Source organism: Cnephaeus nilssonii, assembly GCF_951640355.1.
Source record: "Cnephaeus nilssonii genome assembly, chromosome: 7".
In the NCBI taxonomy this organism is placed as follows: domain Eukaryota; kingdom Metazoa; phylum Chordata; class Mammalia; order Chiroptera; family Vespertilionidae; genus Cnephaeus; species Cnephaeus nilssonii.
This window is the reverse complement of record NC_137078.1, coordinates 86,794,447-86,820,442: the sequence shown is the minus strand read 5'-3', so window position 1 is coordinate 86,820,442 and position 25,996 is coordinate 86,794,447. Positions and strand designations below refer to the sequence as shown.

At 43.7% G+C, this 25,996-nt stretch overlaps 1 protein-coding gene across 2 annotated transcripts in view; it reads left to right on the top strand.

Annotated features, from left to right (window-relative positions):
• The first annotated feature begins 1,057 nt into the window (after nt 1-1,057).
• The window catches only part of WDTC1 (WD and tetratricopeptide repeats 1), a 55,457-nt gene continuing 30,518 nt past the window's right edge, over nt 1,058-25,996 (top strand). The window contains exons 1-3 of one of the 2 annotated variants that reach the window (XM_079778168.1): nt 1,058-1,365; nt 20,118-20,265; nt 22,364-22,447. In XM_079778168.1, the coding sequence (XP_079634294.1) occupies nt 20,218-20,265; nt 22,364-22,447 (132 nt within the window). In that variant the 5' untranslated portion in view covers nt 1,058-1,365; nt 20,118-20,217. Of the gene's footprint in view, nt 1,366-18,402; nt 18,517-20,117; nt 20,266-22,363; nt 22,448-25,996 lie in introns of those variants that run through there. The other variant, XM_079778169.1, reaches the window with a different exon arrangement.

Genomic DNA, 25,996 nt, shown 5'->3' with positions numbered 1-25,996 from the left:
TTAACCTCTTTATGCCTTAACTTCATTGTCTGCAAAACAGGGATAGTACTAGTACCTATTTAAAGGACTGTACTCAATACAGTGCTGACATAGTAAATGCTCAATAAAAGCAAAGTGTTGTTATTATCCCACAAAATGGCACCCCTTGGTGAGTGAGTGACAAGCTTCCATTCTCAGATGACACTGCCTTTTCTGACTTGAGGCTCCTCCTGGGTGGGGCCTGGTCTCTGCCTTCAGAAGTTAAGCAGAATGCCCTCCTAGTCACCTTGGGAACTTCCTTAGAAGAGGAGAGAAAAAGGCTCAAACTGCATCTCTTCATCAAAGGTGGGAACAGCAGTGCCTCCACCTGTCTCAAATGTATTTTATCTCTCGCATCAGCCTGAGGGTTCCCAAAGCGTGTGTGTGGCTGGCTCCCCTCCAGGCCACTCCGTGTAGAACGGAATCGCTTTTATTCTCTTCCTTCAGACCCTGGAGACAGAGTGAGGAATGTCAACCTCCCAGAGCTGGAAGGAATATGCTGAGCCTGGCTCTGGGGAACCCTGAGGCCCTAGCCTGGGGGTCCCGCAATTCTGGGGCTCTGAGGAAGTCAGGAGGAGGCTCTTAGATTGTGTCAGGCTCTGGGGAGCAAAGGGTTAGTGCGAGGTTTCTCCCAGAAGCGACGGGAGGGAGCGTTTTACGTGGATGTAGAGTGGGAGGTGCGTCTGCGTAACTAATGGCAACTGGGTGGGGTGGGGTGGGCCCACCCAGCAGCAGCTCTACGACAGAGGAAAAACTACGACTCCCAGGATGCTCCAGGGCTTAGTCCGGCTTTCCCGCCCGCCCACTGGCTGCCGGTCCGGCGAGCGGCAAAGTGGATTGGTCGCGACCGTGCGGGGCTCCCCTACTAGCAGGTTAGTGGGCGCCGCCGGCAGCAGACGTTGACCGGGCGCGAGTGGAGGGGAGCCCGGCTCGCCATTCTGGGAACGGCCGGGCGCTCCCTCCGTAGCGTAGCGGCCGCTGTGAGGCGCCGGGCGGGGGCGGAGACTGCGTGGCGCAGGCGCGGTGCTGGGCTTCTCCTGGGTCCCCAGACAGCTGGAGGAGATAAACAGAGCAGGAGGAGGGAGGGGAGTGCGTGTGAGAGCGCGCGAGGGAGTGTGAGTGTGTGTGAGCGCGGGTGTGAGACGGTGCGCAGGGGCGGGCGGAGGCGCTGTCCGGCCCCGGCCAGGCGCCGGGCGGAGAGCATGGGAAGGGGCTAGAGCTGCCTGGGCCCCCCAGCCCTCTCCCCGGGATCCGCGCCCCCCCTCCCGGGAGAGGGGCCGGGCCCCCCACCGACATGGGCTCCTGAAGTTGCGACGCCGCCGCCGGTCCTGGGAAGAGGCCTGACAGGTACGGGGAGCCGCCGCTCCCTGCCCGCCGCGGGCGCAGAGGCGAGGACTGGCTCCGCAGCCCGGCACACGGGCCGCTCGCTCTGGGTCGGCCCCAGCGCTGCCGGCCCGGGGGCCTGAGCTCGCCCACCTCGGGGCTCCGGGGTGTCCCGAGAAGGGTTCAGGCCTCGCTGGGGCGGAGGGCAGAGTGGGCCGGGGGCGGGGTGGGCACGGAGGGCTGGCCGGGACGTCGGGGGAAGGCTCTGGGAGTCCGGAGAGGCTCTGCCGTGGGAGAGGTGGAAGGCGTCCCATCACGGGACTTTTTGCGGAGTTTTTGTTTGACAACTGATCTGGCGCGGATTCTCAGGGAGGACGGGGCAGGTGGAAGTGCCGAGAGGGCAACATTTACCTGCTCTATTCCCTTAGTTTCTTTCCTTTCCTTTCTTTCTTTTCTCTCCCTGTTCTTCTCTCTCTCTCTCTCTCTCTCTCTCTCTCCCCTCGTGCCCCCCCCCCCCCCCCCCCCGTCGTGTGTTCGTGTCCAGGTTTCTGGCAGCCGCAGATGCCTTCAGTGACCCATCCTGGCACCGAACTGAACTCTGCCAAGGTTTCCCCACCAGGCGACTCTCTCGCCGGTACAAAGGGCCTTTACTTGGGACCGGGCGGGCTGTTCGGTAGTCCTTTAAAAGAGTAAGTAGGAAGTGCGGGGTAGAAGAGAGACTGTGACTCTGCAGGGTCCCACTCTTGGTACTGAAAACTGCAGTGGGACGCCCCTTTGCCAGCCAGGTTGCACTTGCTTAGTGCCCTCCTCTCCTCTGCGGCTGTATCAAGGGTCTCTACAAAAGAGGTATGGGGACTTAGGATTAATGTCTGGCAGCCTCGTTTGACTATTTCACCCCAAGTCCTTTTCTTCTGTGACTTTCTTTGGCTTCCTGAGGTAGTGGTGGAGCAACTTTTAAGTTTTCCAGTGAGTGTAGAAGCCTGGCAGGTTGGCTGTAGCTTCCTCATTCTTCCCAGGGATGGGGTAGATGATCAGGGTAAAGTGACAGTGAAGAGTTTCCTTTTAACAAAGCCTGAAACAGATTTGGGAAGAAAACCATTCTGAGGGCATGTCTTGACTTAGAGACATTATGAAATCCCCACATAGGGCACAGGCATTCCCAGTGGCCTGCACTACGCTTTTCTGTACCTTATAGTCCCGAGTGGTCAGTCTCTGTTCTCTAGGTGAAGGAACTACTTAAGGCTATTTCTGGCTTATTCTTCCTTGTAATTTTTATGTATTTATTTATTTTACTCCTCATCTAAGGATATGTTTTTCCTTGATTCTAGAGAGAGAGGGAGGGAGGGAGGGAGGGAGGGAGGGAGGGAGGGAGGGAGAGAGAGAGAGGAGAAAAACATTGATTAATTCCCTCCTGTCTGCACCCTGACCCAGGATGGAACCTGCAACCTGGGTATGTGCCCTGACTGGGTATCAAACCGGCGATTCTCCAGTGCACAGATCTGTACTCTAACCAACCGAGCCACACCAGCCAGGGCTGTAATTTCTATATATTTTTAAGGGATTGAATTGAATCTTGGCTGTTGTTAGATCCTCGATGGCAGACTAAGGGGTAACTGTTAGGGTTCCTTTGGCTGAGTCTGAGACTAACAATGGATTTCTTCATTAGAGATTATGGTATTTCATTGGCAGGCGGGAATTACCTTTTCTGCCATAGTTTGTGATCATGCTGTTTTAATAATTCTGGTGTCCTGCTATCCTTTCTTCTTTTGACCTATTTCGGGGCACTTATGTTCAAGTCACATCTCAATTTGTAGTAGCAGTGCTTTGGGTCAACACTGCAGAATAATTGAACAACAATTCATATTTCTGCCTGGGACTCCTTCCCTTGGGATTACTGACAGAAAGAAAATGTGTGTAGATTATGGTGATGGTATTAACATTTAAGATTTGACAGTTTTGAGTTTTAGAGTTGTCACACAGCTGACAATTTTTCTAACCGCTAGAATCTAGCGGGAAGAAAGTCAGTATTGACTCTTAGGACATCCTGTGTAGGGTATTTTCACACACCTGCACTTCAGGATCTTAAAGGATATAACTGAAGGTCCCCACTAAACATCTGTGGATCTGGAGGGGCCAACTACTGGGAAGACGCAGAACTGTGACTTTAATTATTTTTATTTTCTTTGCTCCTTTCTGAAGTAGGAAATGTGGCCCACATGCAGTGCCTGGGGAAGTAATAGACAGCATGTAATATGGTGATATTACCTTTTCTTTTGGTTTAATGATACATCCCGTTTTTATCTTTTTTCATCCTCACCTTTCTAGATTCTCCACTGCATCTTGGGGCTGCCATTGCAGATGGCCCACATAACTCCGAGGCTGTGCTTTCTTCTTAGACAGCTCTTCAAAAACCCACCAGAAACCAGTCCCTTGGTGTTACGTTTAATTCTGACTAATTTACTTTGAGAGATACATACTAATTGACATGCATCCTAAAAAAGTGACTGCTATTTGTTTGGGTCTAAGTAGTGTTTTTACTTTAATTAATTTAACCCTCAAGACTGCCCTGTGAGGTGAAAATCATTTTCTGTATTATACATATGAAGATACAGGTTCAACCCTAGCCAGTTTGGCTCAGTGGATAGAGCACCGGCTTGTGGACTAAAGGGTCCCGGGTTTGATTCTAGTTAAGGAAACGTACCTTGGTTGCAGGCTCCTCCCTGACCCGGGGCCTGGTCAGGGCTCGTGCAGGAGGCATTGATATTTCTCTGTCTTTCTCTCTCTCTTCCACTCTCTCTAAAAATCAATGGAAAAATATCTTCGGGTGAGTACTAACAACAAAAAACAAAACAAAAAAAGATACAGCTTCAGAGATGTTAAATAACTTGCTTAAGGTCACACAGCTAGTAAGGGAAAGGCTCCGAATTCAAACCCAGATCTGTCACTTCCAGGACTGTGACACGAGGAAGAGCTGAAAGGACCAAAGCTCGGAGTGTGGGAAACATGACACCTGCCTTCAGATACTTGAAGATCTGTCCCGTGGAAAGGGAACTGGACTTTCTCTGTGTGATTCTGGAAGGCAGAACGAGGATCAAAGGATGGAAATTCCAAGAGGGTGGACAGCTTGATAGGAGAGAATTTGGCTTTCCAAAAACAAAACGGGCTGCCTTATAAGGGAGGGAGTTACCCACTATTAGAGGTATTCAAGGAGAGGCTTTGCCACTTCTTATCACGGATAAAGTAGAGAAGTTCATATTTATGTAGGTAATTGGATTAAGTGATCTTTTAGTACTCAATTCTATTATGTGAAAATTATGTCAAAGTCCCGTCCTTTTGATCTGTAAAAAACGAATACTTTGTGCCAGGCACTTGCTAGACACTTTTCCTATAATATCTCATTTAATCCTCAGAAATCCCCTAGGAGATAGGTATTATTGTTATCCCCACTTTACAAATGAGGAAACTGAGATTCCAGAAAGTTAAAAATATATATACTGGAGGTTACATAGCAAGTAATAGTAGGCTGGTTTTGTTTTGTTTTTTTAAAACAGGGCTGATATTTGAGCCTATGTCTGCACTTTGTTAGATGTGTGACCTAGGGTAAATCATATGTCCTCTCTGAGCTAGATTTCTTTGTGAAATGAGACTTGTGACAGCACCCACTTTACCATGGGTTTATGAGGACAAAATGATGTAATATATGCTTTTCACTAGACCTCACTGGTTGCCCTCAAGAGTCTAGTCTTGGGAGTAAAGGGATACTTTGGTTTCTTCAGGGTGAATTCAGACCTGACTGAAACCCTGAGAACTCTGGGGTTCATTCTTTGTGTTATTAGCAATAGCTGCCAACTCCTCAAAGGGCTTTGTGGCATTAGTGACTAATACCTTAAAAACTTGAGGCCTGAATAAGAGGATTCAGCCCTAGCTGGTTTGGCTCAGTGGACAGAGTGTCGGCCTGCGGACTGAAGGGTCCCGGGTTCGATTCTGGTCAAGGGCACATGCCTGGGTTTCGGGCTTGGTCCCCAGTAGAGGGCCTGCAGGAGGCAGCCAATCAGTGATTCTCTCTCATCATTGATGTTTCTATCTCTCTCTTCCTCTCCCTCTCCCTTCCTCTCTGAAATCAATAAAAAATATATTTTAAAAAAAGGAGAATTCAGTCAACAGGTTGGAATATAGGAGTTAGTGCCAGATGCCTTGTAGAAAGAAAATTCTCACCCTACTCTAGAGTCAGAATTAGGGATCACTGTTTGCCTTTTTATATTTAAAGTCTTACTTTAGGATGAACAAGGCCACAATTGTTAGAGCTGTGATAGAGCTAGATGCCAAGAATAATAACCTTTAATCTCCCTGTAGCCATCTGGGGAGGCATTAAACCCATTTCTTGGAGTTCGGGGGCACAGAACAGGATCAGACCTATATAGAGGCTCTTTGGAGGCAGTGTTAGGATCAGGACCTTGGTAGAATTTTGTCCTTGTTTATAACCTCCAGATTCTATTTTCAGTTAGCATAAAACTGCTTATCCCAGAACCTTTTATTTTTAAAAAAATGTTTTATTGATTTCAGACAGGAAGGGAGAGGGAGAGGGAGAGAGAAACATCAATGATGAGAGAGAATCACTGATAGGCTGCCTCCTGCATGCCCCCTACTGAGGATCTAGCAACTCGGGCATGTGCCCTTCACTGGAATCAAATCTGGGACCCTTTAGTCCACAGGCTGACGCTCTATCCACTGAGCCAAACCAGCTAGGGCTATCCCATAACCTTTTATTTTATTTATTTATTTATTTATTTATTTATTAATATTTTATTGATTTCTTGCAGAGAGGAAGGGAGAGGGATAGAAAGCTAGAAACATCGATGAGAGAGAAACATCGACCAGCTGCCTCCTGCATACCCCCCACCGGGGATGTGCCCGCAACCAAGGTACATGCCCTTGACCGGAATCGAACCTGGGACCTTTCAGTCCGCAGACCGACGCTCTATCCACCGAGCCAAACCGGTTTCGGCCCATAACCTTTTAGAGAGCCTTTCTCAGAATGGGAGTCAGGCATTTCTGGTCAGGTAACTTCATAAGTTGAGGCTTGTTTCGATGCTGATGATTTACCTGTTCCCTCTTGAGTCAGATACCTGTATGTAACACAGCTATAACTGAAATAGAAGGAAGCATTTCCAAATTGATTGGCTTAATGTCCCTTGACCTTTCTGCTAGGAGTAAAGTTAGAGGGTGAAACTTCAAAGCCTTCCTTATGAGATACTTTGAGTCATGGCAGGATAAAGATGCAAGCCGAAGGCAAAAATCCAAGAATGGATGCTCGTAAAAACAGTGAGAGAGGACAGTGTTATCAAAACATGCTCCCTTTTCTCTTTCTGTTCTCTCCCACTATCATAGGTAATTGTGGCCCTAGAAGGCAGGTAAATTAGCTGAGATCACTGAAAAGCAAACTTCTGAAAACATCAAGGAAATTAATTTCACAAAGCTCACATGGCAAAACAGAACCTGTTCAGGCAGAGAAGACATCAAGGTTAGTTTTCATCCAGGGTCTCCCACAAAATGAAAGATTTCTTAGGATGGACTTCCACATAAAAAGCTTCTGTCAGCCGAAACCGGTTTGGCTCAGTGGATAGAGCGTCGGTCTGCGGACTGAAAGGTCCCAGGTTCGATTCCGGTCAAGGGCATGTACATTGGTTGCGGGCACATCCCCAGTAGGGGGTGTGCAGGAGGCAGCTGGTCGATGTTTCTCTCTCATCGATGTTTCTAGCTCTCTATCCCTCTCTCTTCCTCTCTGTAAAAAATCAATAAAATATATTAAAAAAAAAAAAAAAGCTTCTGTCAGCCCCATATGAACATCTCATTTGAGCCTGGAGCCTCAAAGATGGCAAAGAACTTTTCCAAAGATGCTTAGCAGATAGGCCAGTCCTACTGAGCACACCTTTTTTAGATGCTGTCCTTGTGCCAACTTAGTCCATGACCCTGAAATGCACTCTCTCTCTCTTTTTTTCATTTAAATTCTTTATTGTTTAAAGTATTACATATGTCTCCTTTTCCCCCCATTGATCTCTCACTGGCCGCTCCCACTCCCCAGCACATGCCCTCACCCCCTACTGTCTGTGTCCATTCATTATGCATATATGCATGCATACAAGTCCTTTGGTTTATCTCTTACTCCCCCCTCCCCTGCCTTCCCTCTGAGGTTGGATGATCTATTTGATGCTTCTATGTCTGGATCTATTTTGTTCATCAGTTTATATTGTTCATTATATTCCACAAATGAGTGAGATCATGTGTTATTTATCTTTCTCCGACTGGCTTATTTCACTTAGCATAATGCTCTCCAGATCCATCCATGCTGTTGCAAATGGTAAGAGTTCCTTTTTTACAGAAGCATAGTATTCCATTGTGTAGATGTACCACCATTTTTTAATCCACTCATCTGCTGATGGGCACTTAGGCTGCTTCCAAATCTTAGCTATTGAAAATTGTGCTGTTATGAACATAGGGGTGCATATGTCCTTTCTGATTGGTGTTTATTTGAAATGCACTCTTTATTGTGTTTGAGACCAGCAGAGTCAAGGTGATTGTGATTCCTTAGCTTAACCCTAACAAATGGTAGGAGGAAAAATTTATTTTATGCAAGACTAATTGGACATGGCCTGATTACAGATGGTAATAGTAACTATTTTCTAATGGCCAACAGTATGGGTCCTGCAATTAACTTATCTAGTTTGACTCTCCATTTAATGACTCTAACTTTGGGCAAATGACCTTCTCTATGCCTCAGATCCTTCATCTGTAAAATGAGGATAATAATAGTACCTGTCTCATAGGGTTGTTATGAGTAGTAGTCAGATAACACTTGTAAAATGCTTAGACTGTTCAATAAATATTTACCAGGCTCAGTGGCAGGTATTTTACATGTATGGCTCTTCCATTTCTTATCACTCTGCAAAGGTAGGCATTACTATCTCTGTTTTACAGATTAGGAAACCCAGATTTAGAAATGCTGTCACATGGAAAGTAGGTAGCAGAACTGGGATTGGAACCTTAGGTGTCTCAGACTCCACAGCCCAACTCATTTTATTTTATTTTGCTAGTTCCAATGAGCTTTAGGCATTGTAAGTGCATTTATCTTTCTTTACCATAGGAATGCTCCAGTAGGAAAACCACCACAAACAGAGTGAAAGGAAACGTGCATACATCTTTTGCATAATTCAGAATGTTGAAAAGGGGTCAGTTGTCACTCCTGCTTAGGGCAATTCCCTGCAGTGGGAGGCAGCATGCCCAGAGGAAAGATGGGAGTTCAAGCTCTACTCTACTACTACCTAGCAGCGTGCCCTTAGAATCAGGATAGTAGCATTGAAAGGGGTTTTGTAGCTCATCTCCTAGTCTATCTCCCATTTTACAGATGGGAAATGGGCTAGCAAAGTGAAATGCCTCACTGAGGGTCATTCTGCCAGTTAGAGGCAAGGCCTGGCCTGGAGCACAGACTGTAGATCCCAGTCCAGTACTTCTTCCTCAGTACCACGTAACATTGTGCTTCAGTTCTCCCTAGTTAAATGGCGATGATAATAGCTTCTGCACAGGATTGTTGTAGAGTTCAAATTAAAAGCATGAACAAAAGTACTCTGGTAGGTATAAAACACTATATGTATGTAAGGTAGTCGTGCTGTTATTCAGTAAGTATTTATTGGTACCTATTAAGCCCATATCCCTTATTGGAGACCTAAAAGGATCAATAGATGAATCAGATGAAGAGCTGGCCCTCAGGATGCTTTTAGTTTTTAAAGAAGTCAAGAGGAGGCTTTCTTTCTTTTTTTTTTTTTTTTTTTGTGTGGAATTACATCTCTGTGTTGCTAAAGTCCCATTTCACTTATTCAGTCCTGGAAGATGTGCAGCTTGGAATTTAGTAGAGCTAGAAGCAAAGCCAGCATCCAAAATCTCCATGCCAGCCCGACCAGAGTGGGTCTTTTATATATATTTAAAAGAAAAAGTCTCCGTACCATGGTGGAGCTGGGTCTGGTTTGGCATTAGGCTAGTTGCAGTCCATTGTGTTGGGTCCACACAACAGCTGTTGGGTCCACACAGCAGCTGTGGACCCACAGGTTGAGAACCGCTAGCAGGGTCACCTAAGACCATCAGAAAACACAGATATTTACATTATGATTCATAACAGTAGCAAAATTACAGTTATGAAGTAGGTACGAAAATAATTTTATGGTTGGGGGTCACCACAACATGAGGAACTGTATTAAAGGGTCGCGGCATTAAAAAGGTTGAGAACCACTGTCTCAGAGGTAGCTTTCTTAAACAATTTTTTACTTCACGGAAATAATACTGTCACTCACACTTAGTAAATTATCCAGTTGTGTCATGTAATCCTCACAACAGCACTAACATAGGGACTATTATCTTCATGTAACAGGTGAAGAAATAGCCAGTGTTTCTGGAACACTTGCCACATGTAAGGTATTGTACTGTTTTACAATGTATCATCTCATTAATGTTTCCAATAATCCTATGAGATAGATATTAGCACATATACCTACATGGCAGGTTAAAAAAAGAAAAAAGAAAAAAACCAGCCCGGGAGCTTAAAGCGAAATAGTTTTGCCCAAGATCACACAACCTAGTGTGTAGTAGAGCCAGATTCAGACTCAAGTTTCTTTCAGTCCAAAGCTGGTTCCAACAACTATTTTTATATGATTATAAAAGCAGCAAATGTTTACAATACTTGGAAAATACAGAGGAACAGAGAGAAAAAGACACCTGTTGTCCTACCAGAGAGCTAACATTTTGGTGCATATCCTGGTCGGGGTGTAATGCAGGAGGCAACCAATTGATGTGTTTCTCTCACATTGATATTTCTGTCTTTCCCTTTCTCTTCCACTCTCTCTAAAGATAAATGGGAAAATATCCTCAGGTGAGGATTAAAAAAAAAAAAGTTAGAAAATTGAAACTCAGAAGGGTTAAGTATTTTGTCTCAGAATGTACTGATTGACACAATGAGAAGGCAGGAATTCAGTAAGTATTCTAAGTCTGTTTCTCTTTCTGCCATATTATCCAGAGCCCAAACAAGAACATGGCACATGTGAAATAGGTGATTCCTGTTGTGTGTTTGGGATATTAGCATTCAATCCCTGGTTCCGGATGAGTACTTTCTCCAGGTATACTTTGTTCTAAGGCTGGTTGACCTTAGGCTATGTTACTGGTACCCTTTGCATTATGAACTAGATTAATTCCTCCAAATTGAATTGTTAATTGAATTTTATTTATTTTTGTTGTTAATCCTCATCTGAGGATATTTTTCCCACTGATTTTCATTTTTTAAAAATATTTTTTTATTGATTTCAGAGAAGAAAGGAGAGAGAGAGAGAGAAAGAGAAACATCAACGATGAGAGAGAATCATTAATTGGCTGCCTCCTGCACACCCCCCAGTGGGGATCGAGCCCACCACCCGGACATGTGCTCTGACCGGGAATTGAACTGTGACCTCCTGGTTTTGTTTTGTTTTTGTTTTGTTTTTTTAATTTCTTTATGATTAAGGTGTCACATATTTGTCCTCATCCCCCCATTCCCATCCCACACCCCTCCCCACGGATGCCCCCACCCCCCTGTTGTCCTTCACCATTGGTTAGGCTCGTATGCATGCACACAAGTCCTTTGGTTGATCTCTCCCCCTTACCCCCACCCTCCCCTACCCTCCCTCTGAGGCCCGACAGTCCGGTCGATGCCTCCTTGTTTCTGGGTGTGACCTCCTGGTTTATAGGTCGATGCTCAACCACTGAGCCACCCCAGCCAGGCTCCATTGATTTTTAGAAAAACTGGAAGGGAGGGACAGGGAGGAGAAGAAAGAGAGAGAGAAACATCAATTGGTTGCCTCCTTCAACTGGGGCCAGGGATCGAACCTGCAACCCACATACATACCCTTGACTGGGAATTGAACCCGAGACCTTTCAGTGTGTGCCCAACGCTCTAACCACTAAGCAAAACAGGCCAGCATGAATTATATTTTCTTATGAGCTCCCTTTATAATAGCAGAGATATGTCCATGGAAGACAGTTTCGCAATAAGTTAAGTAAGTTAAAAGCTCTTCCTCTAGCTAGAGTACAAAGGTTTAAGAATGGCATCTGCTATAATTTAGGCTATTGCAGGCCAGCTCTAATTGATAATCAAAGAAAAGGAAAAAGAAGGAAGCCAGTTGCTAGGAGCGGGGAATATGAAAAATATAAAAATACCTTAAGACACAGAGGAAAACATATGACATAATATTATAAAGAAAATATGAGCTGTGATGCAGATGTTACACCTCCCAAAAGTATTCTATTCCTGGAGCTCTAAAATGTCTTGCATGTCACCAGTTAACCTCATTCCTTCCACAAACTTTTAACTTAGGCTTAAGTTAAAAGCCCGCAACCCGGGCATGTGCCCTTGACTGGAATCAAACCTGGGACGCTTCAGTCCACAGGCCAATTCTCTATCTACCAAGCCAAACTGGCTAGGACTAGAGAAAGTTTTTATTGAACTTTCATGTTCTGCAAACAAATTAGCCCTCAATCTTATTAGAACTTTTAAGTGTTTAAATAAGAGTATATTCAGTTAATGTGCTTTCCTTAGAATGAAGACTACATATTAAAACTTGCTTGTGATCTGTTAAAGTTCTCATTATTCATTAGTAATTTCCAAATTTTTTCTTGCTCTACTGTTAGATGTTTAGTTTGTTTCCCCCTGGTCATTCTTGTACTTCTAAGATGTATGAGTAAAAAGCATAAGCAAGATTTAATGTCATTCCATGTTGTTCCTTTTGAATTTACTTTCTAGTTATTAATTTTGGTCATTCAGTTAAATTAGCATTTTTCAGTCCCTCTGTGGAGCTCTGATTACAATAGCCTTGGTACCATTGATATTCAATTAATAACAACCGTATTGTGTGCTCTTGAAGACAAGGGTCTGTGTTTGGCTTGTTTTTTCCATATTTTCAAAGTCTAGTACAGTACTTGGTATAGTGGGCATTGACAATTTTAATTCTTAATGTCACTTATTTCAGTCTTTTTGCCTCTTAGCAGCACAAACATTATGTACTTGCTGGGCTAGAGATTGAAATCCCCTTGTAGTCCTTTTTGGTGTTTAATCATATATACACACGTGTGTGTGTGTTTGTGTGTGTGTGTATACACACACATACATACTAGTGGCCCGGTACATGGATTTGTGTACATTGAAAGGAAATTAACCTTTTGCACTCGGATGTCGAGTGTGACTCGACACGGTTAGCATCGGTAGCAGCTCTTTTTATACTCTTTGAATGTATCAATAATTTGAAATATAAAAAAATCCAAATAAATAAGTTTGTATGAAAAGAAACTCCAGTTTTTTATTCTACTGCCACGCTTTGTAAAATCTGGGGTATTTAAAAAATTAAATCCCGAGTAGAATAAAGGAATCGAGAAAAAAGCAAGCGAGTGCAAAGGGTTAATTAGAAGAAATACTTTAATACCGCTATTTGCCCTTTCTCTATAATAGAAGTGTCAACCACATTCACAATCAACAATGACAGATTGAAACACACACATGCGATTGGCACCAGCCAGAGCTTTATACGTATCGTGCATGCACTAGTCAACGTTTATTTTTAAATTGCCAGTGCGCATCATATGTACTGGTTGGTCAGTCAGATGGATGTACAGTCGGTCACTTAGCCTTTTATATATATACTAGAGGCCCGGTGCACGAAATTCGTGCATGGAGGGGGGGTGTCCCTCAGCCCAGCCTCCACCCTCTCCAATCTGGGACCCCTTGAGGGATGTCCGACTGCCCGGGCAGTCAGACATCCCTCTCACAATCCAGGACTCCTGGCTCCCAACTGCTCGCCTGCCTGCCTTCCTGATTGCTCCTAACCGCTTCTGCCTGCCAGCCTGATCACCCCCTAACCACTCCGCTGCCAGCCTGATTGATGCCTAACTGCTCCCCTGCCAGCCTGTTTGCCCCCAACTTCCCTCCTCTGCCGGCCCGGTCACCTCTAACTGCCCTCCCCTGCAGGGTTCATCGCCTCCAACTGCCCTCCCCTGCTGGCCATCTTGTGGTGGACATCTTGTGTCCACAGGGGAGCAGGATCTTTGACCACATGGGGGAAGACATATTGTGTGTTGGAGTGATGGTCAATCTGCATATTACTCTTTTATTAGATAGGATAGAGGCCTGGTGCAGGAGGGGGGTCCAGCTGGTTTGCCTTGAAGGGTGTCCTGTATCAGGGTGGGGGTTCCCTTGGGGCGTGGGGCGGCCTGAGCAAGGGGCCTGTGGTGGTTTGCAGGCCGGCCACGCCCCCTGGCGACCCAAGCGGAGGCCCTGGTATCTGGAATTTATTTACCTTCTACAATTGAAACTTTGTAGCCTGGAGCGGAGCCAAGCCTCCTGCATGCTCCATGGCCGGCAGCCATTTCTGTTTGGGTTAATTCGCCTTCTATAATTGAAACTTTGTAGCCTTAAGCAGAGGCCTGGGCCTGGCCAGGGTATGCGGAAAGCTTTGCTTTCTCCGTTGCCGCGGGCAACCCTGGCCTGGTCTCTCCAGCTCCGTGGCTGCCACCATTCTGTTTGAATTTGTTTACCTTCTATAATTGAAACTTTGTAGCTTGAGTGGAGGCTTAGGCCTGGCAAGGGCATGCGGAAAGCTTGGCTTCCTCTCTTGCCTGGGAAACCTTGCTCTCTGTGGCTGTAGCCATCTTGGTTGGGTTTATTTGCATCCTCGCCCTGATTGGCTGGTGGGCGTGGCTTGGGCTGGTGGGCATGGCTTGGGCATAGCGAAGGTGCGGTCAATTTGCATATTACCCTTTTATTAGGTAGGACTAGTGACCCGGTGCATGGATTTGTGCACATTGAAAAGAAATTAATTAGAAGGTGGCTGGTGGGGCAGGACTGGGTAAGATGGGTGGGACATGCCCTGGAGCCAACCTCCAGTGGTCCCTCCCCAGCATCTGTGGAGTGAGTGGGGTCCCTTGGCCTGGCCTGTGGGATTGGACCCAAAGCAGCTCTCCAATATCCCCCGAGGGGTCCCGGAGTACAAGGAGGAACTCTGCAAAGTTGCTATTGTACAGGGTGTGGAACGCAAATGTAAATGTGCAGTAAACCAGATTCAGGGCCGACAGTGCCCTAGCAACAACATAACCCATGGCTGAAGGTGGAATTGCGTGGCCCCACGAGGAATCAGGCTCCCTCCTCTCTGGTTTTGGGGTATATCACCCGAGAACCACCATTGCCAAGTCACTGCAGCTCAGCAGCTCCTGCGTTGAGCGTCTGCCCCCTGGTGGTCAGTGCGTGTCATAGTGACCGGTCAGATGGTCGGACACTTAGCATATTAGCCTATTATATATAGAGATATATAGAGATGTATATATATGTGTGTGTGTGTGTATACATATAAAACTTTATCCGATTCCAAATCATTCATTCAGATCACTCCGTATCTGAGTTAGTTCTTTACTCTATAGAATTGACTGTTTCAGAGCCCTCCTTAAAATAATGCTTTTAAAATTTGACCATGATTAAATCTTCTCATATTCAGATAACCATTTATTGATCTGATTATTTATATTTGTGATACTTTTTTATTGCTTTTAAATATTTTTATTGATTTCAGAGAGCAAGGTAGAGGGAAAGAGAAACATCAATGATGAGAGAGAATCATTGATCAGTTGCCTCCTGCAGGCCACCTACTGGGCCTGCAACCCCAGCATGTGCCCTAACTGGAATTGAAACGTGACCTCCTGGTTCATAGGTCGATGCTCAATCACTGAACCACACTGGCTGGGGTGTATGGCGCTAGTTATGTTTCTTGTTAGATTTGAGGGTATTTCCTCCTAATGTTAATCTTCTAAATAAACCCTGCTTAGAAGTATTTCCACTTGTGCCTATCTGCCTGTAAGCATTTGTGGAAAGACACTGAATTCCTGTTTCCTTGAGGGGGGAGGGCTGTGACCCAGAGTGAGCTATCTGCTGGTATGCTATCATTTCATCTCATGATGGGAACAGAAATACCAACTGAGTTATTAAATTTGTTGTTTGGTGTTTGAAACCTCTGTATACTAGTTTGATAGTGTTTTAAAATTCCAATTTCCATTTTACTATTTACCTACATTATAGTGATTTTTTTGCTTGTCTGGTTTCTCTGCTTTTTCCTTTTAGTATTTCCAAGCCACACACCAATCTTAACTAAAGCCCCTTGTCTTTGACTCTCTGCTGTGTTAATATAGGTATTATGTCTTTTATCTCAGTACTGCCCCATGTCTAACACAGTGCTTGATACTTGGTAAATTCTCAGTATATGTTTTAAGAAAATTAGTGAATGAGTATTGACAATTTAGTTGGCTCTTTTGGTGAAGTCTCATAGTGATCATTACTCTAGGAAATTAATAGTATGCATAATAGTATGCAGCTCCAGTTTATTAGCTATGTAGCATTGTGAAAATTGTTTCATGTCTATTATTCTGTTTCATCATCTATAAAATGATAGTAGTAGCATCTACCATACAGTGAAAGCTTTTTTTTTTTTGAGCCAGTCTTCCTCTGTGGCCATAGCACTAGTTCTATCTCCTCAGAAGGGTCCTCCTTAGTTAGTTCTTTGTGACTTCTTGTCATTCATGTTTCAGATTAAATGTCATCTTCTCAGAGAGCCTCTCTGCATTGGGCAGGATTTGTGGTTGTAAGCCACAGAAACCAACTCTGGCAGATTATAGAAAGGATATTAGGGAAACTTACAAAATGTCATGGAAGGCCACAAAGCCAGGCATGAAGAATGGGCTAGAACAAGGGCCAAGACCCACAGCCAAAATCATTCACAGAACCAGTCCATGAGGTCACTTCCACCCCTTATATAGCTAATATCACTACCTCCAGCTGACTGGACCTTCATGGCCATTGTAGCTGCCTCTTGCTGCCAGCGTGGACTCTCCGTGTTCTCTGACTCTTTGATACCAAATCCCAGTTAAGGTCTGGGGCTGATGTGCCAGGTTGGCAAAACCAAGGTTGTGTTCACACACGCTAGTTTCAAGGGAGCCTCAGAAAGAGAATCTTAGTCTCCACCATTTTTACTTCATAGTGGGAGAGAGCTCTGCCTCTAACCAGACTCTTTAGATGGGGAATTAGCAAAATATAGGAAGGGGTTCAAATACTGAACAGCCAGAAGACACACATGTGTATCTCATCATCTTTGACTTCAAGTCTAAAAGTAGCCCATCAATCTCTCATATCAACTTGTGTGTTTTTTTTCCATCATAGCACTTTTCTTTTTTTAAATATATATATATATATTTTTAATATATTTTATTGATTTTTTTTTACAGAAAGGAAGGGAGAGGGATAGAGAGTTAGAAACATCGATAAGAGAGAAACATCGATCAGCTGCCTCCTGCACACTCCCCACTGGGGATGTGCCAGCAACCAAGGTACATGCCCTTGACCGGAATCGAACCTGGGACCCTTTAGTCTGCAGGCCGATGCTCTATCCACGAGCCAAACTGGTTAGGGCCCATCATAGCACTTTTCACTACTGGATATATTCTTATTTTATTTGTATTATTATATATCCCCTCCTCCTAGAATGCAAGTACCATGAGAGTAAGGAAGTTGCCTGTTTTAGTCACTGCTGTATTCCCTGGGCCTGGAATAGTAGCTGGCCCAATAACAGAAGCTTCTTGTGCTCATTTCTTGAATGAATGAATACATATAAAGCACTTAGCACAATTTCTGGTATATAATAAGTACATAATATTAATTACTGTATTATTTTCCATACAAACAACTGTAAACTTACATTTGCCACACCCTGTATTTCCTTTTTAAAAGATAACTGTCATCACAAAAAGAGAGGCAAAGGATGGTATATGATTACTGATGGGATGTAATAGGGAGTACACAGCAACAACTGTGAGTAGTCTTGTAAAAAAAACTGGACCTGCATTCTACCATCCTAGTTTACAGGAAATATAGGGGACAGAGAAACATGTTTAAGGACTTCACAAAGGCACCATCGGGTGGATCCAGAATGTGGGAAATTCTCTAGACCAAGTGACATGATTTCTCCAGCAAATAAATGACAGAAAAAAATGAAGAAGAGGAAGAATTGTCATGTATTAAAAAGAATTTAAGAGACAACAACACTCAATGTGTGAACATTATTTGAGTCCTAATTCAATCACGATACAGTAAAAAGACATTTTTGAGCAAGTGGAGAAATATGAACATGGACTGGATATTTAATGTTACTGAGGAATTATTAATATTTTAGATGTGATAATGGCATTATGCTTACTTTTATAAAATTGTCCTTGTTTCTCAGATATACACTGAACTGTCTACGGATGAAATAATACGTTTGAGAATTACTGTAGGGGAAACTTGGATGGAGTATAGGTAAACCCTGATCAGCTAGATGTTTGTAATTACCAAAGCTGGTGATGGGCATTTGGTAAGTCATTATACTTGTTACTAGTGGCCCGGTGCACAAATTTGTGCACATTGAAAGGAAATTAATTAGAAGAAATATTTTAATATCACTATTCGCCCTTTCTCTATAATAGAAGTGTCAACCAAATTCATGATCGACAATGACAGATGGAAACGTGTGTGTGATTGGCGCCAGCGAGAGCTTTATATGTGTCACACGTGCACGAGTCAACTTAGCCTTTTCTAGATATAGAATAAACTTGCTTAATTAGACCTGCTTTCTGATTTAGCTAAACTTTTTCCAGCCCAGTGAAGCACCCCAACTTCTCTTTCAGGTAATTATCAGCAACACAGCAATAATATCAACACAAAGCAGATTATTATTATAGGTCACACAGGGAGAACAAAGGGTAGAATATTGAACTGCAGCAGTGTTTGACTATATTCTGCACAGTGAGAAAACCTGAAGTCATTTTCAAGGTCCACCATTTCTTCTTTTCAGTCGGGTCAAGTTTCTAAGCTTTCTAAATCTCCGTTTTCCAGCTAATGAAAAGAAAATAGGATTCCACCGAGTCTCCTATCTACCTACTCCAGGACTTCTGTGAGGACCAAATGAGATGAGGCACGGGAAAATGTTTCACAGACATTTGGTTAAAGTGTGAAATGTTTCCACCTGGCTATAAAGCAAGTCCTGTTCCTGGGCTGAAGAAACTCCAAGGAGGCTAGTCACTAGGGAGAGGAAGGTGGGCGTTGCTACGTGACATTGCCCAGATGGACACAGCATATTAGCCTTTTATATATATGATTCTAGTTTTTTGGGTTTTTTTAAATATATTTTTTATTGATTTTTTACAGAGAGGAAGGGAGAGGGATAGAGAGTTAGAAACATCGATGAGAGAGAAACATCGATCAGCTGCCTCCTGCACACTCCCCACAGGGGATGTGCCCACAACCAAGGTACATGCCCTTGACCGGAATCGAACCTGGGACCTTTCAGTCCGCAGGACGACGCTCTATCCACTGAGCCAAACCGGTTTTGGCTGATTCTAGTTTTCTTATGCTTGAAATTTTCCATAAGAAAAAGTTACGAGAGAGATGATAATGAAAAAAAAGATAACTGATAGTTATCATTTATTGAAAGAGCATCATGTTGTCATGTAAACATTTGATGTGATGTAAGCATTTTTCTTTTACAGATAGCATTTCTAATGATGCATAATATAATATGGTTGTACATTATTTAACCCCTCTATCATTAGGAACTTGTAAAAGCAAATTTTTTTGTTTGATTTTACAAAATCTGTGATGAATATGCTTGGGTATAGAACTTTCTTGGGGGAGGGTTATGGAACTTTTAGATTACAGTTTGTGTTTTCTTATGGTACATTATCGGAAATGAGATTACTAGATCTTTCTAGCCATCAAAATGATAAAACAGGAATAGGTTGCTTCAAGAGGTTATAAGATTGAAAGCATACCTATCAGGATATTGAAGAGGGATTTCTTGATCAGATTGCATGTTGGACATGGTCCCATTACATCTCCTGTCCACTCTTTGATTCTGTGAATCTATTAGAGGGCTGCGTGATCTGTCTGTGATACTGATTTGATTTTGGTGAGAACCAAGCCGAGGGTCAGGGATTTGAAGTATTAATTATAAGTTTCAGCCCAGTCACTGTGGCTAGGTGGTTGAGCATCGACTCATGAACCAAGATTGGATTCCTGATCAGGGCACATGCTCTGGTTGCAGGCAGATCCTCGGTAAGGGGAGTGCAGGAGGGAGCCAATCGATGTTTCTCTCACTTTGATGTTTCTTCCATCTCTCTATTCCTCTCCCTTCCTCTCTCTAAAATAAAAAAACAAAAACAAAATAAAAATGGAAAAGGATAACATTTTTAAAAAAGTTTCAGACTGGTTGCCACAGATACATTCTGAGCAAGTGAAACGACATCTTTCTTGCTGTGTACCTTGGTCATATTTTCAGGATATGCTTCCATCTTCCTTTACACTCATATCCAACCCCCCATTTTCTGGTGAAGTATACATGACTTATTCGGTGTTTGTTCCAATACGTTCTGTGGCTGTGAGTCATTGTCTCGCCCTCCCCTATGCCACTTGTCCTCCAGAGCAGCGGTTGCCAACCGGTGGTCCGCGGACCACTGGTGGTCCATGAGGCACAAAAGGTTGGTGACCACTGCTCCAGAGGATCTTCAGCACTGTGTCATAAATCACAGGCAATAGCCAGTTCACTGGTGTAGGCTGGGGGCTGTTTTAGGGGTGAAATCGGGACTCTGAAGCTACCTTATTCCATCCCCCAAGGTTTGATGATTTTTTTCCTCCACAGGTAATTAAATGTATGTCCTGCGGACCTGGGCTTTGCTGGAATGCTCAAGGGTTCTGAAGATCTTTATCTAGCTTCCTTCTGTTGAATCCATTAAGAGAAGATGGCAAAAGTCAACATAACTAGAGACCTCATTAATAGGCAGATCAAGGTAAGCCACCCAAACCTCTAAACCAGAGCATGAGGTCCTTTCTTCCCCACAGGTTCAGTTTTTAGCCAAAGAAACTGAGGGTTAAGGTTGGTGACTTGCCTAAAGTCACATAGCTAATTAGTGACAGACTCTGGACTAGAACCAATAAAATTCATGGAGACTCCCCTGTCCATGTGCTTGTACCTGGGCCTTTGAGATTAATGGAGATAAATGAGAGAGGAGAACCATCAGTATGGTGTGCATGTGTGTGCACATTCGTGTGTGTGTGTATGTGTGTTTGTGCGTGCTTGGGCACATGCATATGTATGTGTAGGAGGTTACAGCAGGAGTAAATGGAGCTTCTTTGTGCTGCTCCAGTTGCTAATTTTTTAAAATATATTTTTATTGATTTCAGAGAGGAAGGTAGAAGGAGAATCATTGATTGGCTGCTTCCTGTGCACCCCCCACTGGGGATTGAGCTGGCAGCCCGGGCATGTGCCCTTGACCAGAATCGAACATGGGACCCTTCAGTCTGCAGGCCAATGTTCTATCCACTGAGCCAAACCAGCCAGGGCTCCAGCTGCTAAATTGAACATATAAGAACCTGGGAGAGTCTTAGTCCCAGTTCAGCTTAGACTCTTTCTTCTCTTCGAGGATCTCCTGTACCAAACAAAGCCTGCACCTGTCCTTTGCAGGATGTACATAGAAGACACTCCAGTACTGTGAGATGAGTGGATGACTGGGGAGTCAAGTTCATTTAGAGAGGTAGCCCAGACTTTGTCAGGGAAACCCTTAGTAAAGGAGAACAGGGGCTTAATACACACCAAGACATGATGTGCTTCTCTAGTAAGAACCCTAAGCTGGACCTGGTCAGCATGGCTCAGTGGTTGAGCATTGACCTATGAATCTGGAAGTCACAGTTTGATTCCCAGTCAGGGCACATGCCCAGGTTGCAGGGCTCAATCCCTAGTAGGGGGCAGTGCAGAAGGCAGCTGATTAATGATTCTCTCTCATTAATGTTTCTATCTCTTTCTTCCTCTCCCGTCTCTCTGAAATCAATAAAAATATCTTCTATATATATAAAAGGCCAATATGCAAAGTGTCCCCTTGGGAGTTCGACTGGAAGACCGTGAGTTTGATCGATCACTATGATGTGTGTGGCGCAGAACAAAGGAAGGCCCCGGCCAGCAGCCTGAAGGGCCCAATCGGCCCTGATCACCGGCCAGGCCTGGGCACCCTACCCGTGCATGAATTTCATGCACCAGGCCTCTAGTGTGTGTGTGTGTGTGTGTGTGTGTGTGTGTGTAAAAGAACCCTAAGCTGGGGTCAGGAGCTAAATCTCACCACCACTCTAATTAGCTACCTTAGAAGACTTTAGCCATTTTACCTCACTGTGCCTCACTTTCTGTTGTTAAATGATAATAACATCTGTCTGCCTGCAGGCTGATCTTGAGAATGAAATCCAAAAGAACATGAGAATGTTCTTTGAAAATGTTGTCAATGCTAAAAAAAATTTTTTAATTAAAAATCTTTTAAAATATAAGTGGCATGTAGCATAAACTGTGGTCACCATCTAGAAGGATCGAGTATATGCCTCTGTGGGAGCCATGTACTTTGTGCACGTTAGTCTGTGTTTCATATAGTATTTTCCTCTGCATCCCTGAATCTTTTTGGAACTTTGTCCATTTGTGGGGGCTTTTATGATTTCATTAGACTGGTGGCCCTCAAGGGCAAGGACCATTTCCTAAAGGGACAGAAACATAGAGTTGGAGGGACCATGCAAGTTTTTCCTTCACATACCTCACACAGTATGTGTCCTAAAGCTGATGTTAACCTACTCCAACCTAATGCGGAAACATTTCCTATTTGTTGTTGCCAATTTTTTTCCTTTTTTTTTTTTTTTTTTTTTTTTTTGTAATCCAACAAGCACAATTTAATACTTATATACTCTGTTCTATTCTCTAATCCCTGCCCAACTTCAGTGCAAGCTCCCACAAGCTGATTTCTTGTTATCTTTTTTAACGCCTGTAGTTCCCAGCACAAGTGCTGGATATAGTAGGCACATAATAAATCATGTTGAATTAAATCAGTGAAGCTATATTTTGTTTCTGTCCCCCAGGAGCGGGGTGCCCTGAGCTTTGAGCGGCACTACCATGTCACTGACCCCTTTATCAGACGGCTGGGCCTGGAAGCAGAGCTGCAGGTAAGAGATCCAGTTTGCTTCCCTAGATGCAGATGCCTGGCTCTCCTTTGCCTGCAGAGAATCCTTTCAGCATTATTCAAGTCATAAACAAGTTTTTCTGTGCATGTCATACCTAAAGGTTACCTTTGCTTATCAGCAGTATATTAGGTAGGTAAATCTGAATCAAGATTAGTTATTTACATGGTCACGCAGAAATTATTTTTGGGTCATATTTTTTGCTTTGTGCTTGAAAAGATTTTTGAATTGCATGCCACTGTTTTTACTTTTGGCTTAGAACAATAATGATTCTTACCTTTATTCAGGAATTTAGAGTTTCCAAAGTGTTTTCATACACACACACACACACACACACACACACACACACACACGCTTTCTCAAAGAAATGCTGTGGGAAAGTAGTTAGGGAATAGGTATTAAAAAAAAAGGGTTTAGAAAGACCAAGCACCTTGTCTATTGTTATCCTGTCCAGGCCATGGAGAGCCAGGCTTTCAGTCCAGAAATTCCACTTTTTCATTGTCTGACAGATACTCCGTAATGTTAGTTGCATTCCTTTTCTTCCTCAAGATCATGTTTTGAATCCAACTTTTTTTTTCTAATATATTTTATTGATTTTTTACAGAGAGGAAGGGAGAGTGATAGAGAGCTAGAAACATCGATGAGAGAGAGTCATCGACCAGCTGCCTCCTACACACCCCCCACCAGGGATGTGCCCGCAGCCAATGTACATGCCCTTGACCGGAATCGAACCTGGGACCCTTCAGTCTGCAGACCGACACTCTATCCATTGAGCCAAACCGGTTTCGGCTGAATCCAACTTTTAACTGTCCTATCCAACTTAGTGTTATCTGCAGGTTGAGTAAGAATTCTCTTTGGTTCCTTCAGATTAGTGTTTGTAAGTGATCATGTTGGTCTTAGAAAAAGACTAGAAAGAATTTATTGAATGTTAACAGTGTTATCTCAAGGTAGTGAGATTATAGATCAGGGGTGGGGAACGTCCGGCCCTCAGGCCACATAAGGCCCACGAAATCATTGGTCTGGCCCTGCCAAGGCAGTAGGGGTGAGTTAATTAAATGTTTGACCAAATATAGTAGGCTAATTTTTAAAATATATATTTTTATTGATTCCAGAGAGGAAGGGAGAGGGAGAGAGAGAGAAACATCATGATGAGAGTGAATTATTGATTGGCTACCTCCTGCACGCCCCCTACTGGGGATCGAGCCTACAACCTGGGAATGCACCATTGACTGGAATGGAACCTGGGACTCTTCAGTCTGCAGGCTGATGCTCTATCCACTGAGCCAAACCAGCTAGGGCAGCAGGCTAATTTTTAAGTTGATAATTTTGTATGACCCTCGGCCCTGGAATGACGTTATAAATATCCAAATGACCCTTGGCAGAAAAAAGATTCCCCACTCCTGCTACCAATTATTGTGATTGCTTTCTTTTAATTATAAACTTTTATCCATTAAAAAATATAACTATTAATAGTAATATGGAGAATATAAGTAAAAATTACTTTTTAGTCCTCCCTCCATAATACAAATACTATTAGTATTTCATATACTTTGTTTTATCTCCTGTATAGTTTTATATAATTGTAATCCTACTTTACATTGAATTTTTAAAAAAGTATTTTTATTGATTTTTAGAGAGAGGAAGGGAGAGGGAGAGGGAGAGAGAAAGAGAAACAGCAATGTGAGAATATAATATCAATCAGCTGTCTCTTGCACTCACCCCATCATGGATGGAGCCCACGATCCAGGCATGTGCCCTGCCTGGGAATCGAACCAGCAACCTTTTGGTGCATGGGACGATACCCATCCAACTGAGCCACACCGGCTAGGTCTGCACTAAATTTTTTTTTTAATAAATCTTTATTGTTCAGATTATTACAATTGTTTCTCCTTTTTCCCCCCCATATCTCCCCATCACCCGGTTCCCTCCCCCCCATTTTCCTTATCCATAGGTGTATGATTTTTGTTCAGTCTCTTCCCATACCCCCCACACAGACACCCCTTTCCCCCTGAGAATTATCAATCCACTCCCATTCTATGCCTCTGATTCTATTATGTTCACCAGTTTATTCTGTTCCTCAGATTTTTAATTCACTTGATTTTTAGAATCACTTGTTGATAGATATGTATTTGTTGTTCATAATTTTTATCTTTACTTTTTTCTTCTTTTTCCTCTTTTAAAGAATACCTTTCAGCATTTCATATAATACTGGTTTGGTGGTGATGAACTCCTTTAGCTTTTTCTTATCTGTGAAGCTCTTTATCTGCCCTTCAATTCTGAATGATAACTTTGCTGGGTAGAGTAGTCTTGGTTGTAGGTTCTTGCTATTCATCACTTTGAATATTTCTTGCCATTCCCGTCTGGCCTGCATAGTTTCTGTTGAGAAATCAGCTGACAGTCGTATGGGTGCTCCCTTGTAGGTAACTAACTGTTTTTCTCTTGCTGCTTGTAAGATTCTCTCTTTGTCTTTTGCCCTTGGCATTTTAATTATGATGTGTCTTGGTGTGGTCTTCTTTGGATTCCTCTTGTTTGGGGTTCTGTGCGCTTCCTGAACCTGTAAGTCTATTTCTTTCACCAGGTGGGGGAAGTTTTCTGTCATTATTTCTTCAAATAGGTTTTCAGTATCTTGCTCTCTCTCTTCTGGCACCCCAAAAATTCGGATATTGGTACGCTTAAAGCCATCCCAGAGGCTCCTTATGCTATCCTCACACTTTTGGATTCTTCTTTCTTTCCACCTCTCTGGTTGGGTGTTTTTTTCTTCCTCATATTCCAGATCTTTGGTTTGACTCTTCGGGTGCAGTGGTCTACTCTGTATATTCTTTATTTCAGACAGTGTATGCATAATTTCTGACTGGTCCTTTTCCATTTTTTTGGTATTCTCATTTAGGTCCTTGAAGGTCTCTTCAAGTTTCTCAGCGGTTTTTAGAAGATTCTTGAGTAACCTTATAAATATGGTTCTGAACACTGTGTCGTGCATTAGTTTGTTTTCATCTATCTCTCCTACTTGTGACATACTTTGATGTCTCCACATTTTGGCTGCCTCCCTGTGTTGATGGAGTGGCTTTGTGTGGTCGGTAACCTATAGGGGCCGGTAGCTCAGCTTCCCCAATCACCCTAGGTGGTCGCTCTTGGTACTCCCCTTTGTGGGCTGAGTGGAAAGTCTTGGTGTAGTTAAAAGCCCTGATTGCTGTTGGTACACTGGGAGGAATTGACCTCCGGTCCAATTGGTTGTGAGGGCCTGCTGTGTCTATAACAGAAGAATTGCTGTGCTGGAGACACAGTAGGGCTTTGGTGCTCACTGAGTCTGCCTCTTGAATGTGTCCCTTATGAGAGTGGTTGAAATCTGGTGTCATCCACACCGACAGAAAAGTCACTCTCACTCTCCGACCGATGGCCGAGAGTCCCGTAGGCGTCTGGGTCCCCCGCGTGTCCCCAGAAACTGGAGTTCAGAGTGGTTGGGATTGTTGGTATCACTGGCGGGAGTTGATCTCCAAGCCAGTTGGCTGTGAGGATCAGCAGTGTCTCCTCTGGGAG